Raw genomic sequence first — 19225 nt, 5'->3', positions numbered from 1 at the left:
AAACAAGGACCATTCTTATAGCTCCAGACTGGCCTCAGCAAAACTGGGTACCCCTTGCTACAAAGCCTGTTCCTGCTGCCTCCATGCCATCTTCCTCAGATTCCAAACCTCAGGACCCAGAGGGAAGGGTAATTCATGCATCCCCATTTGCAGACTCTCAGTTTGGCAGGTTGGCTTATTCCCTAACCTTGAACCGATCTGCCATCCTCCGTAAACAGGTTCTGTATGTTATCCATGAGGCCAGATGTCCTATCACCAGAAAATCTTATGGAGATAAATGGAAAAGGTTCTGCAACTGGATCCAGGCTAAGGGGGCCAATATGGCACAGCCCTCCATCCATCTCATCCTGGATCACTTAGCTGACCTACTACACAGTGGTCTCTCTTTCTCCTCTATAAAACTTCATGCCTCTGCTATTTCTGCTCATTTTCCCACTGAGCAGCCCCTTTTCTCACGCCTTTTAATCAAACGGTTCCTCAGAGGGGCTAACAACTGTAGGCCCCCCCGAAGGGCACCAACACCAGCTTGGGACCTTGACCTTGTCTTGGAAAAGCTCACCCTGCCTCCTTTTGAACCAGCTTTTTCTGCAGAGCTAAAATTTCTCTCCTGGAAGACAGCATCCCTTCTGTCCATCAATCAATTCAGCCAGAAGAGTCTCTGAGCTGCAAGCACTCATGGCTATGGAACCCTTCATCATCTCCCTTGAAGACTGGGTATCCCTCAGAACTTAACCCATCCTTCATGCCGAAGGTGGTGTCCAATGTGTCCTCTCAAGCAATCCATTCATTTGCCCACCTTCTTTCCTAATCCCCAGAACAATGGTGAAAGGATTCTTCACTCTCTAGATGTGCACATACAGCTCACATTCTATCTGGACAGGACTAAATCCTTCAGAATGTCTGATCAATTGCTGGTTAGCTTCACTACAGAGGCAGAAGGCAAAGCCACCTTCAAGCAAACCATTTCCAAATGGATAGCACACTGCATCCATTTCTACTACAAACAGCATGGTAAGCCTCCCTCCAAGGGGGTCAGGACACACTCCACCAGAGCAGCCTCCACCGCTGCAGCTTTTCTCAGAGGCGTCCCCACCAGGGACATTCTGGAGGCTGCCACCTGGACATCTGTTCACACTTTTAGCAAGCATCACCACCTGCCTCTCTTCTCCAAATCCAGGGCAGGGTTTGCCTCTGCAGTCTTGCAGGGCATCCTAGCCAGCTCCTAGTTTCCTTGACTGCCTCCAACCATTTCCTGAAGTTTGGGAATCTACCCAAATATAATGACTGCAACAGTGAAACATGAAGAACATAGTACAGTTGTGTACACTTAGCATAAATGTAGATGTTTGAGTGTCTTCACTGTTCCAGTCCTGGTTTCCCTCCCTCCATCCCCCTTTCTTCTCTTTCTCCTGTTATTACCTTTCTTCCTTGCTATCCTCCTTTCCTTAGAAGGGATATATTGGTATTTGTTTTCCACTGGTGGGGTTCTTCCACCAGAAACTGGCCTCCTACTTTGGGGGCTCCTGACAGGTTACGCAAGAAAATCTGATGTAATGACATTGGCTGCCTTACTTTATACTACTGACGACCTGACATTAGTCCTTAAGTGACAGCAAGTGCTGCAGAAATACTAAGTCTCTGGTATTCAGGCCGGCCGAGGGCTACCCTGGCAGGGATAATCCCAAATGTGATGACTGCAACAGTGAATACACTCGAACATCTACATTTATGGTAAGTGTACACAACTGTACTTTTTTCACCCTTTGAGCTGCTGTATTAGCATAGGGTGTGGGGACCTTTAGACTTGATTTGTGATGAGTGGGAGGGTGTGTGTGAATCCCACAAAGAGTCTGTTGTGGCATATGGCATAATCCTCAGGACAAGGCTCAGGGAGCTTATGGATTTGGCCCAGGAGATCTTGGCAGGAGCCGAGCAGCAGAAAAAGTCTGGTATGACAGAAATGCTTGAGCGAGATAGTATGCTGTGAGGCAGCAGGTGATGATTCTCACTCCTGTCAGACACAATAAGCTGCAGGCAGCTTGGGAGAGCCTCGTCAAAGTGTTAAGGAAGGTCAGTGATAACTGTATGGTAGAACTACTAGGCAGGAAGCAGGGGCATAAATTGTACCATGTTAACATGATGAAACCTTACCATGATAAGGAGGCCCTGGTGCCAAGTATTGGCAGTAGGAGGCAGGAGGAGTCTGAGGAGGATCTATGGTTACAGCGAAACAGCCAGCAAAATGCTAAGTTACCGTGGTGGAACCTAGGGTTGCAGGCATATGATATGACAGTGCAGCAATGCAGTGGGGTCAGCAATGCCCAGGCAGAATGAAATTCAAACAGGATATGGCATAATGTTTCCCCAGATAGGCTCATTTCTCTCGAGCAGCATTTTTCAACGGTCACTTGAAAATCTAGCTTGTCTTCAAAGGGGGGGGGGGACAATAGGTGGTACTGTCAGCCAGGCCAGGAGAAACAGGGCAGTGAATTTGCAACATATACCAGCACAGCTAGGTAGAATTTTGCAAATAATTATATGCCATTTGTATATCAAACTGATTTGTCCAGATGCTTGTACTGAAAATTTATTTGTGAGATTTGCTTGTGTTAAAATGTTAACAGTGTGCCCTGCTGGAAGGAAACAAAATGTACATGTATTATTGTAACTGATTTAAATTTAAACATTGTAACAGCATATACTGGAAGTGAAGAGGTTAATCTTAATCTACATGACTTTGCAAATATTCTTGTAATTAAATTACTTTATGGGTTAAACCATAAAGATGTTATCCCACAATTTTGAATGGAGCTTGAGATGCAAGGTCTGTGCTAGAGAGTAGTTGGTAGCTCCTGTAGGAAGAATTAAATGGTCTTATGACTTCCAGGAGATATGAGCATAGCTCTATCTGTGTATGCTAACACACAGGTGCTGAAATCCTGTCCGCTTCTAGTGTTTGTGAAAGCACTGGAACCAGAAGTCAGATGACCAGATGTGATTTCCTTGTGTATTCAATTCTGAAATAATATTTAGATTTTATATTGAGAAGTCTCTGTGTCAGACTGGGCAGTCTTTTCATGGAAACCTGACTAGAAAGACCCTAACCCGCATCAGCTTGCCTTGTGGTAGTAAGTAACATAACTAGGGAATGGTAATTCTTTTAGATTAGTCAGGAAATATAGTGAGATTAGAAGTATTGTTTTTCTATGACTATGTGAAACTTTTTTTCTGTGTTAATTTTAATATTCCCTGTGATTGAAACTCTGGTATTTACTGTAAATAGATATTTAGTATTTTCATGTTCTTTTATTAAATATATTTAAACTATTCACTGTAGCTGGTACTTTAAGAAAAGTATTTGTTTTGAGAGTATTTGTGTATACTTATTTGGTGATAACTCTGGCCACTCCTGAAAGCCTTGCTGTTTGGTCAACATTACCATTTGCATTAATATTGATTTCACTCAGTATAATTGGGTACCCTTATAAGAGCCTTAGGTAGCTGGCTTTGTAGTCTCTGGTAGCAGTGATAACTACCTTATAGTCTGGCAGAAATTGTCATAGCTAGTAAACCTGAGCCCGCCTTTCCCAGATGTGTGCGTGTGTTTGTCAGCTACTTGGAGCAGAGACACACAGCATTGATTTCACATAGAAAGTGGTGGAGGACTTGGCTTGGGCACTTGGCTGAGGACTTAACTCTGAAGCTGTGCCAGTGGCAGAGACCCCCAGGCTGTGTGTGCCCTGTGTGCTCTTAAGGGAAATTGTGCCTGGGGCAGAGAGGTCTGCATCTTTAAGTACTGAGTGTAACCATTTGTATTCCAAGTGAACATCCCTCTCCAGTGTCTGGTAAGTATTCAGGCTTCTTGATTACTGGCCCAGCGTGGGGATGTCACACAGGGCACTACTCAACCCTGCTGTACGATGCGCAGCTACATGCAAATGCAATGCTTACATACAGGTGAAATTAGATAGTTTTAAATTAATGTGCCAGTAGGAAATCACACATTGGTCCTTCAGCAATCCCCAGCTCAGACACCGCTATATACACACTCTTCTGCCACAAAGGTGCAGGGGAGCCCTATGTAATATAAAATGGCTGTATTTGAGTTCAACTTTGTAAAAAGCAGGCTAAATTTAGCAAGTCTAGGTCTAGTCTACGTTATCTAAGCAGTATTACAGTGCCAAACAAGTGCAGGTAATGATGCAGGTACAGACTGAAAAAAACAGTAAAAAAGATGCAAAGTAATGCAGTAAAACAGTTAAATGCAGTAGATCAGCACACTACTGCCCCAAGGGTGCAGAAAAGCACCTTCTTAATGTAGTGTAGCTAGTTCAGAGCCCAAGTGTAACAAGACCACACAAACTACCTACAAACAGCCCTGCAACTAACAGATGCAATGTAATACAGTATACTTAAAGCAGCAGCAAACAGTACATGTTCTTTTTTAACTGCTAAATTTTGTCACAGTATATAAGAAAAGTGCAAAAAAATATGTAGTGCCCTTTTGTGTGTTTCCCAACTCAGACAAACACCTACTGCCACAAGATGAGCAATCCCAGTCCTAGCACATAAAGGAGTGTCCGGGGTGAAATGCTACCAGAAACACTTAAAAGGTAATGAAATGCTACCACAAACAAACTTGGATCCTGATACAGCAGTGTGCTTTAAACAGCTTATAAAGGTGTGATTATTCAATAAAACTACTTTGCTTTGTATAAGTAAGCCAGGAGCCACTCAATTGTACAGAATTTATAAAGGCACTAAAAAACAATATAAGCTGATTAATAACCCCTTCAGCCAGTAAACATACATGCAGAAATCTCAAATGTTTCACCAGTCTAAGCAGACCAGGCTACCTACCAGTCTACTAGATGGAAAATCCACTGACCTCACCATGTTGTTGCTAGAGTGAAAAAATACACTACTTTATCCAACAGCTACATAGATAATGAATTCAGATCAAGTAAGTCAGTAGCACAGACAATGAGAGACAAAATGCACTTTTTCAATACAAGCAAAAGGAAAGGCAAATAATTCAGTACATCAACAGCAGTGTAGAAAGGGAGGAGCTTAAGGTAAATTTACAGTAGGGGTGGCCAGCTTAAAAATCACCAGGTTTAAAAAGCAGATCAACAAAGAGGAGGGTGGATGGGCAATGCAAGCAGAGAATCCCCAGCAGTACTTCAGATGTTCGTGTTACCCTGCTGCAGTCATCACACTTGGGTTATCCTGTCATCAGGCGGTCCCGCAGTCGGCTGGAATTTCAAAGTCTTGGTCCGGCGTCTGTTGCAGTCGCTTCTTCCCTGACGTCAGTGCACCAGGGGTATATATAATGCATCTGACGCCATTTTCTTCAGTCTTTCTTGCCGCGTGGTGCCCGAAGCAAAAGCAGTTTGCAAGTGCCGGTCGGCCGACTCCTGAGATTTTCGAATTCGAATTTCAGATCCGAAGTCTTCAATAAAGCTAAGTACCCAGTTGGGGAAACTTTTCTTGCCTCAGACCGATGTCAGAAAAAGTTAATTGTATTTCTTGTGGGAAGCAAATACCTCATAAGGATTTTCACTCTTACTGCATACCTTGCCTAGGCCCAGACCACAACGTCAATGGTTGTCATTTTTGTGCTAGGTTTAATAAGCGTACTATAAAAAGACGCTTTGATTTCGCACTACACTACTTCGGTAGAAAATTTAATTACACAATGCCGTCGGAGCATCCGACTACCGGCGTGCACAAAAAACGCAAGGATAAGGACAGGCAGCCTAGGCCCAAGCCAGACTCCGAGGCCTCGGCTGGACCGGTCTCCGGTGAGGCCCCGACGCAGCCCCTGACTACCGCAGATTTGGAACCAGAGACCGCTTCGGAGCCTTTGGCGGAGAGCGCTAGGCTGATGCAGCCATTTTGTTCAGCCCCTACCGACGACTCTGCAGAAAGAGATGTCGGTGCTGCAGAAACACCTTCGGTTTCTGAAAGCGTCTTCAGACCGACGACGCTCACCATAAAAATGTATCCTAGGCTTAAGACTCCTATTAAACCTAAAAAGACTGCACTTCAGTCTCCAGTTCAAGGCCCCATGCCTAAGAAACAGATGCTTAAAATGGCTGAAGATTTGATCTCTTTAATCAGGGGTTCCCAACCCCCACCCGACAAAAGGCCTAGACAAGAGGAAGATTATGCCTCCTCTGATCAAGTGTCTATTTCCTCAGGCTCCTCTGAAGACCAAGATTACTCCTTCTCCCCTTATTAAGATTCTGATGCTGAGGATTCTATTCCCTCAGCTTCTCCTCCTGAAGACTACTCCTTGGGGGAAACTTTACACACTATGAGGGAACATTTTCACTGGGAAGGTCAGGACTACTCTGACTCAAAGAAAAGGCTCAGAGTTTCTTTTACTCCCCCAGCACAGACCACTTCCTATCCCCCCAGTTTTAGACATTGTGGATGATGTTTACTTGGAATCTAGTTTGAACCCAGATTCTCTGCCTCCTGCTCCAGCCAAACCAGACAGATACTATAGAGTGCCTGATTCCCACAAATTCCTTTCTAAAAGCCCTGTTGATCCAGAGACTATCTCCCAGGGTCCCAAAGGGGCTAAGGCTTCTATGGCAAAAAATCCTGTACCCTCTGAAAGGGACTCCAGAGCCAGGTGGGGGAAAAAGGTTTACACCTCAGCCACTCTAGCTATGAGAGCACTAAATTGCCAATTTCGCATGCTAAAATATCAGCAATTTCTTATGTCTCAGCTAAAACAAAAAATGAGCACACTCTCTCAACAGTCTGAATTGAAAGAAATGCAGGATCTGTTGCATGCAGCTGAACAGGTGGGCAAACATACTTTACAATGTGGTTTTGATTCTTTGGAGGCTTCCTGCAGAGCAGCTGTCACTGGGTCTGTTATACATATACATGTTTGGTTAAAGGAACAAACTCTGCCTGATCATGTTAAAGCAAAGCTTTTAGATGCTCCCTTACAGCAAGATGTTCTATTTGGAGTTAAGGCAGAAGAAGTCTTAAAGAAAATGGAGGATAAGGCAAAATCTATGCAGACAGTCAAAGATTTTCTACAGGTACAGCCCCCTCGCTTCAGCAGAAATTGGCCAACTAAAAATTGGTCCTTTCCAGCTACTGACAGACCACAGAGGGGTAAATACAGACGTCCACGAAGCAGAGGACACCCACAAGCCAAATACAAACCTCGACAATGGGGCACTGTAACACAGAAGGGAGGAGAAGACAAGCCCCAATCTACCAGAAGGCAAACTCAATGACTTGCACCTCATCTGGCCAAGCAACACTCTTGGCAGCTCCCTTGGGAGGAAAACTCGCACTTTTTTCAGACAACTGGCACATTGTCACAAAGGACAAATTGGTCCTAGACATAATTTCACAAGGATACAGATTCCATTTCCACACCTTGCCAATGAAAAGAGGAATGCCAAACCTGCCACAAAATCAATGGGCAGAGGCACTAAAACAAATTACAGCTCTCATGGATATGAGAGCCATTCAACTGGTAACCTACACGAGAGCAAGGCCAAGGATTTTACTCGAGACTCTTTCTAGTCCCCAGAAAGGACAATGCCTGGAGACCAATTCTGGACCTTTCAATTCTAAACACCTTCTTACAGGTACCCAAATTCAAGATGCTAACACTACAGCAGCTTTTTCCCATGTTGGGCAAGAAAGCATGGCTAGTAACGGACCTCAAGGAGGCATACCTGCATGTCCCTATCAGACAAAGTTGCAGAAGATACCTCCGTTTCATTGCAGGTTCAACCCATTACCAATTCTCTGCACTGCCCTTTGGCTTGTCTACTGCACCCAGGGTCTTCACAAAATGCCTGGCACCAGTAATTGCATACTGCAGACAAAGAGGAATTCAAATATACCCATACCTGGATGACTGCCTCATCCAAGCAGAAAGTAAGGACATCCTCTTACAACATCTGGCTTTTGTAAAACATCTTCTAAGTTGCCTGGGGTACACAGTAAACGAAAAGAAATCAAAACTAGTACCCTCACAAAATATGACATTCCTGGGTGCCAGCTTGAATACAACGGCCCAGAAGGCTTATCTGACGCCAGACAAACAACTACAACTGACTCAATATTTCAAAACAATGGCAATAAAGACCCTACTCCCTGCAAGAAAAATTCTGCAGGCCTTGGGCTTCATGGCATCTTGCATACTACTAATACCATTTGCAAAGCTGCATATGAGGAAATTACAGTGGTACCTAAAAATTGCATGGTCTCAACACAGCCACAGCTTGGACACAATGATATCTCTCATTCCTTGCCTACAACAGGAGTTTCTATGGTGGTCACAGGCATGTCACCTCAACAAGGGTCAGCCTTTCACCTTGCCCCCAGCCAGGCAAACTATGACAACAGATGCATCGGACTATGCCTGGGGGGCACACATGGCAGGACAGTGCGTTCAAGGAGTATGGACTGCAGATCAAAGAAATCTGCACATCAATCAAAAAGAGATGCTAGCTGTACAGAATGCTCCGACAGCCTTCAAGAACCTATTGCATCCAGGGCAACTTACAATAAGGACGGACAACACCACATTAATGTGGTACATAAACAAACAAGGGGGTACACACTCCTACCCTCTATGCAGGCAAGCAATGACCTTGTGGAACACAGCCCTGGCTTACCAAGTTCAGTTACAAGCTCAATTCCTGCCAGGAGAAAAGAACACATTGGCAGACGACCTCGGCAGAAACATCATGGATCCCCACGAGTGGAAACTGGATCCACAAGTATTTGCAATGATAACCCAAAAATGGGGCCTTCCAGGCATAGACCTGTTTGCCAGCCCCCAAAACTATCAGCTAACAAAATTTTGTACAAGGACACTTCACCATCAAGCTTGGAAAGTGGACACACTCTCATTCAGTTGGAAAAACCTGACAGTATATGCCTTCCCTCCATTGCCTCTCCTCACAAAGGTGCTTCTGAAAATCAGAAAGGAGAGACCACGACTGATACTCCTAGCCCCAGACTGGGCCACGCCAGCACTGGTACCCACTATTAAGGAATATGGCCCAGGGCCCACCTTGTATTTTGCCACAAATTGCTCATTTGCTCACACAGCAAAACAATCAGATTCTACACCGCCAGCTCAAAACCTTAAATCTGGCTGCATGGCAAATCAACTAAGCATCCAGCCAGCTCCTCTTTCCCAAGCAGTTATGGATGTTCTTCTGGAAGCTAGGAGGCCCAGCACCAGGAAGGCCTACTCGGACAAATGGAAAAGATTTTGCGCCTGGAACCAAGCTAAAGGGCAAAACACACTTCAGCCTCACATGCCTCAGATTCTACAGTATTTAACTGAGATGTTGCACAAAGGACTTTCTTTTTCTTCCATTAAAATTCATGCATCAGCTATTTCAGCCCACTACAACAGGGATCCACCCTTATTTTCACATCCACTTCTAAGGCAGTTCCTCAGAGGGGCAAAAAACATTAGACCCCCCAGGAGAGCACCTACACCAACATGGGACCTCAATTTTGTTCTGGAAAAACTTACGCTACCTCCCTTTGAACCAGCTTTCTCTGCAGATCTACAGTTTCTATCATGGAAGACTGCCCTGCTACTAGCAATAACTTCAGCTAGAAGAGTCTCAGAGCTGCAGGCACTAATGGCAGTGGAACCTTTCCTCATTTTCCATCAAGACAGAGTTTCTCTACGAACTAATCCTTCCTTCATGCCTAAGGTGGTTACCAGTGTGGCTTTAAATCAAACCATCCACTTACCCACCTTCTTCCCAAATCCACAGAACAAAGGAGAAAGACTCCTGCATTCCTTGGACATTCACAGGCAACTTCGTTACTACTTGGATAAAACTAAGGTTTTCAGAAAATCTGACCAGCTCTTTGTATCCTATGCTATAGCTTCAAAAGGGAAGGCTATATCAAAACAAACCATTTCCAAATGGATAGGACATTGCATTCGTTTTTGCTATACCCATCATGGAAAACCAGTTCCTGCTACCATTAGGCCCCACTCTACCAGGGCAACAGCTACATCTACAGCCTTCCTCAGGGGGGTTCCAACCAAGGATATTTTGGAAGCTGCAACTTGGAGTTCAGTACACACCTTTACCAAACACTACCACTTACCACTTTACTCTAAGACTAGAGCTGGCTTCACCACTGCAGCTCTGCAGGGCCTTCTAGCCTCCTCTAACCCTCTATGAATCCTCCACCCATCCTTAGCTTTGGGATTCTACCCAAGTGTGATGACTGCAGCAGGGTAACACGATGAACATAGTACAGTTTTGTACCTACCATAAATGTAGATGATCGAGTGTACACCCTGCTGCAGTCCAGGTTACCCCCTCCATCCCCTCTGATCTAACTGGCTAAATCTCTACAAAACCTTCCTGATCTATTTGCTTATAGCTAGAGGGATTTTGTGTTTGTGCTAAAACTTCATAAATTGGTACTAATTACTGACCACCTTTTTGGGGGCACCTGACATAAGAAAATGGCGTCGGATGCATTATATATACCCCTGGCGCACTGACGTCAGGGAAGAAGCGACCGCAACCGACGCCGGACCAAGACTTTGGAATTCCGGCCGACTGTGGGACCGCCTGACGACAGGATAACCCAAGTGTGATGACTGCAGCAGGGTGTACACTCGAACATCTACATTTATGGTAGGTACAAAACTGTACTTTTCTGCAAGTTTCAAATCTTTTCAGCCAAAGGCAAAGGGCCAGAAGTTCACTGTGTATATGAGTATCACTGAAGAAACAATTAACCAATCAAAAACATGTGAAATATGCAGTCTAGATAATTTGTCTCCCACTTACAATAAAAACACCAAGCCAAGCAGATTGCTTAAAAGAAAAAAATAGACGTAGTAAAACAGAAAGCAGCTCTATCACAGAAAAAAATACATAGGTGGCCACTCTCCATCCTTGACTCTCTATACATAGCAGAGAGGAGCGAGTGATTCTACATTATGATGTAGATCTGATGGTAATGAGGTTTTTCTCCCTGGGTCTGCCCTTTACCATTCCTCCACATATGGAGTACAGTGATGCCACTTCACTTCATTGCGCACTTGATTTCATGCATGCCCTATATGCTGATGGTTTGCTTGCCAGTTTTCTTCACGCCACCTTTCTAACTTAACTTCAGCATCTGTCCAACACTGTGGAATCTTAACTGGTTAGGAAGGGGACCTGCTCAGCTTTCCACAGAAATAGGGCTGGAAAAAACAGGTCACTTTTTTTTTTCTTTACAGCCAGGCCTATAGATTCTAACCTGGTATTTCAACTTGCATCTTTAGGGTCACCCACTGGGAGGTCCATATCTGATGATTGCTGCTTTTGCATTTGATTGTAGCTGCGGTGGATGCCAGTCTTTAGTCTCCCTATGAAGATCCCTTGGACAAATGAGATTTACCGGTTAACTATTGTAACCACACCTGCATAAATAAGATCATACATTTCAAAGACTTTTTTTTCATTGCCCATTGCCTTGTAAGTAGTGTTCCTTCCATTTATAATGGTAAAATGGAGATAGTGGCATTTTAATTCATGTCTTACTGCATTGCCATTTCAAGTGAATGTTAAGCCATGATCACATAACATGGAGGTTATTTTAAATAGTTTGAATATTTTTTTTCTTTTCCCTGATGAAGGATGTGGTTTAATTAACCCAGTCTGAAAAGGAGTATATTATTTTTGTTTTAAATAAACAGCATTCATCTGTTGCTGAAATCTCCTTTACTGCTTGTTCTAGCTGTGAAGGGATTTTCTGTTTGCCCTTTGAGAATAGACTAGTTTGTGCAAAACCGTTTTGTAGCATAATGACACAAACCTGTGAATAATAGGGTACCATTGTTACATGGACAGTTTTGTAGCTTGAATATAGGTGTTACCAATAGTTTATTTAGAAAGGAAATGCATTTCTTATAAGAGTACATTTAAAGCTGTCATTATTTTGTGTTCTTTTGATTTTTTGTGCACAGTTCTCACTGTGAAATGTATTGCAGAGCGTGGCACGCAAGCTGCAGCAGAAGGAACTCAAGGAAGAGAAGAGGAGGAACAAACACAAAGACATTACTGGTCATGTCCCATATGAAGACTCCTGCAGTGATCCATATGGAGGTATTTTACTCTGTTTTAGAAGTGCTAGAGAGAATGCCAGGCTAACTTGTTTTATGTAAGATTCTTTATTACTGAAGTCAGTTTTGTTTACCATTGTCTTTTTTATTGCATTTCTAGAGAACTGTGGTTATGGTTCAGGCCTAAAGGCCTAGCTCTAAATTTTCATGTTCATTTCTTATGGAATTTTTCATATATTGTATGGAAAGGTTATTTATCATTACTATAATGAAAAAACACCTAGAAGCTGCAGTTAGTTGCATCAGAGTTGTAGAGTACGAAGTATTATGTTATATATTTTTTTATACACCTCATTTGCTGCACCTGATGTAAATTAAATAATGCTCCTAACTCTGGTTGTTGTTCATGGCAGCCTTCTGAGCTTTCAAGTTGAGGCTAATGTGATTTCAACTCAGTTTGTACAGAATGATTGTTTAATGGCTAGCGGATACATCTTCACCCAACTTGCGGACTACTCCATAAATAATTAGCTTTTCTTGCTCCTGGTAATTATTATTAATGTAAGTGGAACAGTGTTGGGCTTTAAACCCATTTTTGGTGTGAGGAATATAGTCTTCTAAACAAAAAAAAGTGTGTGTAGGTGTATACACACACACACTCTCACACACACACACACACATATATATATATACACATATATATATATATATATATATATATGTGTGTGTGTGTGTGTATATATATATATATATATATATATATATATACACACACACACACACACACACACACAATCAGTGTAAAATTCATTAGCTGATTCTGAGTTTTCTGTGATTTTTCTGTAATTTGCAAGTTGCTCAATCTGGTAACATCTAGTGACTGACAGGTGACATCTGGACTAGATGTGCCTTTTCTTTGGAGACCCATTGAGGAAAAAGTCAAGCAAATGATTTTTGCAGGGCAGGTGTCATGTGCAATCTTGCAGTTAAAAGACAATAGTTCATGAGTATAGTTGGAGGTGATAAGCATGGATGAATTTGAATGAGGACTAAACAGAAGGGCGAGGGTGCTTTGCTATTAACAGTAGTTAGCGTTTACACTTAAAAGTGTAAAACTGTACTTTTGAAGACTGATTTGAATCCTGATAAGGAGCAGTGCTTATGCATATGTATGAATGTGTGTGCGCAAACACGCACACACACTTCTATATATTTTTTTAATTTATTCACTTTGCAAGCCATTTTAGTCTAGCTGGACATTGCCTGTTTTTTTTTCTCTGAAGACCTCCAGTAGAAACCCTTAAGCTGCACATATTACCAGACCTGATAGACAAAAGCACAAATGAAATGGATTTTATGAGTTCTATATTCCATGACTATATGTAGCACATGGTATCGTATAGTAAGGATTCATTTGTTAATAGATAGTGATATATGTTTAACAGCTGAACATTATTTTAACCATGTAAAAGTTTTGTATGTGCTTATTTATTTTTACTGTGTTAGGCTTCCAATGAAACTGTAAGCTACACTAGCTGAGGGGGGAAAAAATCTCCAAAGATTCATATTTGCATACATTTATTATACAGTGTGTTTTAGTCTCGTCAAACACTGACTGTAGTGTAAAAAGAAAAAAATTAACTTTTGAGGTGTGGATTAAAAAAACAGCAGACTTGTATTCCTTTCCTACCAGCAAAAGCACTGGCTTTGTGATGCTGCTTGAACCTATTTGGTAGTGATGGAAAGTCTGTTAAGTAATATGAGGCAGATATTTTTTTATTGGTATCACTTAACCAAGATATCTGTTGTCCATTTGTACTTATAATAGGTAGGGCATCATTTTAGCAAGTACCTCACACGGCACCTTTAGCATACATCCTATCCCTGTCAGCTGAGAGGCAGGATGCTTAGATTAAGGTACCTGCAGTCTTTTTGCCATTTGATCTCTGGTATAGCTGTTTATTGTTGCAGGTCTCAAAGCTCTTTGTTGTGCTGTTCTAATTTTGAAAAGTTGTTTTGTATTTGAATGAGAACAAAGAGAAAACCTAGAAGTCATGCCTTAGTTCTAAAAAATTGTTAGTATGATATTTTATGGGATATTAGTGAGTGATGTTAGCAAACAACTCCACAGACGTTGGGTGATTTTAGGTATAATTTGAAGGAATTAGAAGATAGAGACATCTGCCCTTTGGGCGGCCACGGTGGTGCAGCGGTTAGCACTGTCTCCTCACAGCAAAAGGTTCTCCAGTTCGATTCTCGGCTGGGGTGCCTTTTGTGCGGAGTCTGCATGTCCTCCCTGTGGTCGCGTGGGTTTCCTCCGGGTGCTCCGGTTTCCTCCCACATCCCAAAGACATGCTGTAGGTGGATTGGACACTCTAAATTGGCCCTAGGCATGAGTGCGTGTGTGTGTGTCTTCTGTGGAAGGTTGGGCACCGGGCTGGCAATTCGACACTGTAAAACTCCACTACCAATCATGAGCGGACAAATGATCAACTGTGGCGACCCCTAACCGGGCAAAGCCGAAAGTAGAAGACGACGACATCTGCCCTTCCGGCTGTGATGCAGTTAAGTGCCATGTCATCAAATTGTAGATGTTAAAAACAACAAAAAACAGCGGAATCGGACTGGTAAATAAGGCACGGACTAATTTATTACTGTAAGCGCTTTCGGCCAAGACAATGCTCAGCCTTCATCAGACAAAATACATTAAAGACAGCACTCCATATATATTCACTCTAACACGAATCAAGTTGGAAACTAATTAAAAAATTAACAAATCAAAATGTCAACTCAATTAAAACCCCACCATAATTAGCACTCAAAGGTTAAAATACCAATCATACATTAAAAACCAAATCAATTTTTTCTTTTTTCATGATTTTTTCAGAATCCATGTATAACCTAATAATTTCGTATTTAATAACTTATCACAATTAAATAACCATCCTTCTACTATATAAATAAAGTAAGTAATAATAAATATGTTTATAAATGCACATACAATCAATGGCAGTTATACTTGGAAGAGCAAGAACTGTTTTGGCAGATCAGAACATCTACACATATTCCCCCAGGTTTGAAAGATTATGCTTCAATTAAGTGTATTCTCAAGTTAAAATCTCTACTTAGATGAATGTTTAGTTGGGGAGCCTCAGTGATTTTATATCTTACTTATATAGTTAGATTTTGTTTAAAAGAGGCAGTGTTAGAAATGTAAGAATTTAAATCCATTTTTAAATTGTTAATTTTATGTGTATTTATAAATATATTACTTTATATAGTAGAAGGATGGTTATTTAATTGTGATAAGTTATTAAATAGGAAATTATTAGGTTATACATGGATTCTAAAAAAATCATGAAAAAAGAAAAAATTGATTTGGTTTTTAATGTATGGTTGGTATTTTAACCATTGAATGCTAATTATGGTGGGGTTTTAATTGAGTTGACATTTTGATTTGTTAATTGATTAATTAGTTTCCAACTTGATTCTTGTTAGAGTGAATATATATGGAGTGCCGTGTTTAATGTATTTTGTCTGATGAAGGCTTAGCAATGTCTTGGCCGAAAGCGCTTACAGTAATAAATTAGTCCGTGCCTTATTCACCAGTCCGATTCCGCTGTTTTTTGTTGTTTTTGAAGTTTTAATTTTTTTGTGTAAATTGTAGATGTTAATGTAACATTAAAGTAAGTATGGATATAAAGTTTTATTTATGTGAATGGTAGAGCAGAAGGTGTAGAAGTGGACTGCAGGTGACCTCAGTGGAAATGTATGTAGTTTGTTAGTAATTTCCATCCTAAATGCCATGTTCCCTACTTTAGACTAATTAGTATTCTATCCAGTAATAGGCAAAAAAAAAAAAAAAAACACCTATGTACCTTTTTGAGTGCACACCATGAGGTTCTATCAGAGAAATACTTGTAGAGTTCATAGTGATTTGGACCGTCTGCCATATTTTACTTGTGGTAGGTAAGATTATTTCTGCTTTAATCCATTAGTGGTAAGCGACTTGGGAACTCAGATTGACAGTAACTTGAACTTTGATTACCCTGTGTCCATGGTGGTGAGAGAATCCTGTGAGACACAACTTATAAGTACGGGCATGGGATCCAGATCTAAGGAGATCATAGTACAACTATATTCATCCCTATTTAGACCAATAATTGAGTATAGTTCATCCTTTGGCATGTATCTGACCAGGCCTTTACAACAGTTGGAGCAGCCACAGAGGTTCCTCACTAAAAGAATGCCATATGTAAATAACATGTCCTATACAGATCACTTCAAAGACTTATCTGTGTACTCTGTCTCCTACAGATTACTGACGGGTAATATATGCCTTACCTACAAGGCATTCTCCAATCCAGCCCTGATAGATCTGCTACACATTCACAAAACAAACAGCACAAAAATTAGCCAATCTTACCCAATCTAAGCATATTAACCTCCTGTATGACGTAAGCAAAACATGTTTGAAGAACAGGTATGTATCTCCGAGATTACCCCTTCTCTGGAACAGACTCCCCATTCATGTGAAGCAGAGGTCTTCCCTAAGCTTATTCAAATGTAGTCTGGATCAATGGATGGGAAATTGTAAATTCACCTCTGGTTTGTCACCTGTGTCTTTTATGGAGGGGGCAGCTTGTAGGTGCCCTAAGGCACAAGCATATAACAAACCCATTCTAGTCCATGGGTTTGCTAATTGGGAAACTTGGGGCATGAATAACTAGACTTAAGACTCTAGGGCCATTAGCCTAGTGACCTCCTATGATACTATAAGGAGAGAAGAGGAGAGAAGTATGTTGATATAGTTGGACTTAGTGGTACCCTTGGTAGTCAGCTAGGTTAATAGAAGTATTTCCTAGCACCCTGGCTACATGGTAGTCAAAGAAAAGCTCATTGCTAACATATTTGCACATGTCTGTGAAAACGGTGTCTGTTTTGAGGGTGAGGTGCCATTAATGTCATAGCAGTAAGGGTGTTCTCTCGTAGGGTTTCTGGAAGGTGCACAGTGCATACAATTAGTACTTATTTGCTTCTCATTTTCTGTGATTACAAAATAAGGCTATGTATTTCAATGTAGGGGTGGGACTTGGGCACTCTTTTGGGTTCTGTTTAACTAAAGAGTGAAACCAGATCTGCAATGGTACTGTTGCAGCCTCTCTCCACAGGTTGGAGAAACTGAAACCAGACCCATGATGGTGTGTTGTAACCTCTCAATAGATTGCAGTTTTTTTTCCTCAACCAATGTCCTGTCAAGTATCTTGGCAGCCTTGGTAATATACTCCTCTACTTCGGGAAGAATGAAGAGTTCCATTTGCATTCAAAGGAGCCCTTCGCATACAACCTTTCCTATTCAGCAGTCCTCTGAATCTCGTTTTTTTGAAGGTTCTAGATGTTCATCGTGCATACAGCTGCAGTCCTTACATATGGGTTCTCCTGCCGTCAGGCAAGTCCTCGGTCGGCCGAATTCCAAAGTCTAGATCCGGCGTCGGTTGTTGTCGCCTTCTTCCCTGACGTCAGTGCGACAGGGGTATACAAGACACAGCCAACGCCGTTTTCTCCAGTCTTTTTTGCCGCGCGGTGCCTGAAGCAGAAGCAGTTCGCAAGTGCCGGTCGGCCAGCTCCTGAAATTACGAAAATTTGGAAATCAAAGTCTTCTTTAAAGCTAAGTACCCCGTTGGGGAAACTTTTCTTGCCCCAGACCGATGTCAGACAAAGTTAACAATTGTATTTCTTGTGGGAAGCAAATACCGCATAAGGATTTCCATTCCCTCTGTATTCCTTGTTTAGGCCCAGACCACGTCATCTCAGGCTGTCGTTTTTGTGCTACCTTTAATAAACGCACTATAAAGCGTCGGGCAGTGTTCGCCCATCACTTTTTTGGTAAAGCTTTCAGCTATAAAATGTCGTCAGAGACTCCGACTACCGTTTTGTCCAAAAAACCGCAAGGACAAAGACCGACACCACGCCAAGACCGGCTACACGTGGTCCGGTTCTCAGTGAGGCGCCTACGCAGCCCCTGACTACCGACGACGCTTCTCTGGCGGTGTCCTCTGTACCCGAGACCGAAGGTTCTTCGGCCCGCACCATGACTACAGCTACCGAAACCACTGTGACTCCTGAACCTCTTAATGTGGACAGATCTACTTCTACCCATGGTGTCTTCAGACCTTCTTCTTCCTTTTCCATCAAGGCCTTTACTAAGTCTAAATCAGCCATGCACTCCCAGAGGCCTGTTGCACAGGGCCCATCTACAGGCCCCATGCCTAAAAAGCAGATGCTCAAAATGGCTGAGGATTTAATTACTCTTATCAGGGGTTCCCAACCCCCACCAGACAAGAGACCCAGACTGGAGGAAAAATCTCCCTCTTCTGACCAGGGCTCCATTATTTCAGAACATTCTGATGAAGAGGAGCACTCGTACTCCCCTTTTAAAGATTCTGATGCAGAACAGTCCATTCCTTCTGTATCCCCCCCCAGAGGATTTCTCATTCGGGGAAACCTTGCATACCTTGAGGGAACACTTCCATTGGGAAGGCCAGGATTTTTCAGATTCAAAGAAAAGGCTTAGGGAATTTCTCCTTCTACTTCAACACAGGCCTCTGGCAATACCTCCTGTCCTGGACATACTTGATGATGTTTACTCGGAGGCTTGCCTTAATCCGGATTCCCTGCCTCCAGCCCCAGTTAAGCCTGATAGGTACTACAGAGTTCCTAACTCACACCAATTTCTTTACAAAAGCCATAATGCTGACCCAGAAACCATTTCTCAGGGACCCAAGGGAATGAAGGCCTCTACTGCTAAGAATCCATTACCTTCCGAAAGAGAGTCTAGATCCTTAGAAAGGTGGGGAAAAAAGGTATATACCTCGGCCACTCTAGCCATGAGGGCCTTAAATTGTCAGTTCCATATGCTTAAATATCAGCAGTTTCTGTTATCACAATTAAAGAATAATATGTCACAACCTGAACAACCAGATCTGAAGGAGTTGCAGGATATGATGCATAGTGCAGAACAAGTGGGTAAGTACACCTTGCAATGTGGTTATGATGCTCTAGAGGCCTCAAGTAGAGCTGCAGTTACAGGAGTAGTCATTCGTAGACATGCCTGGCTTAGGGAACAAACCCTGC

The 19225-nt window shown here is 42.3% G+C and overlaps 1 protein-coding gene across 2 annotated transcripts in view; it reads left to right on the top strand.

Moving 5' to 3' along the window:
* Nucleotides 1-19225, top strand: part of CCDC50 (coiled-coil domain containing 50) — an 830503-nt gene that overhangs the window by 370709 nt on the left and 440569 nt on the right. For both annotated transcript variants that reach the window (XM_044070392.1, XM_044070390.1), the window contains exon 5: nt 12020-12134. In XM_044070392.1, the coding sequence (XP_043926327.1) occupies nt 12020-12134 (115 nt within the window). The remainder of the gene's footprint in view (nt 1-12019; nt 12135-19225) is intronic.

The sequence above is a fragment of the Protopterus annectens genome, chromosome 4.part1 (genome assembly GCF_019279795.1).
Source record: "Protopterus annectens isolate FY-2018-M chromosome 4.part1, PAN1.0, whole genome shotgun sequence".
Lineage (NCBI taxonomy): Eukaryota > Metazoa > Chordata > Ceratodontiformes > Protopteridae > Protopterus > Protopterus annectens.
This window is presented reverse-complemented; position numbering and strand designations above follow the sequence as displayed.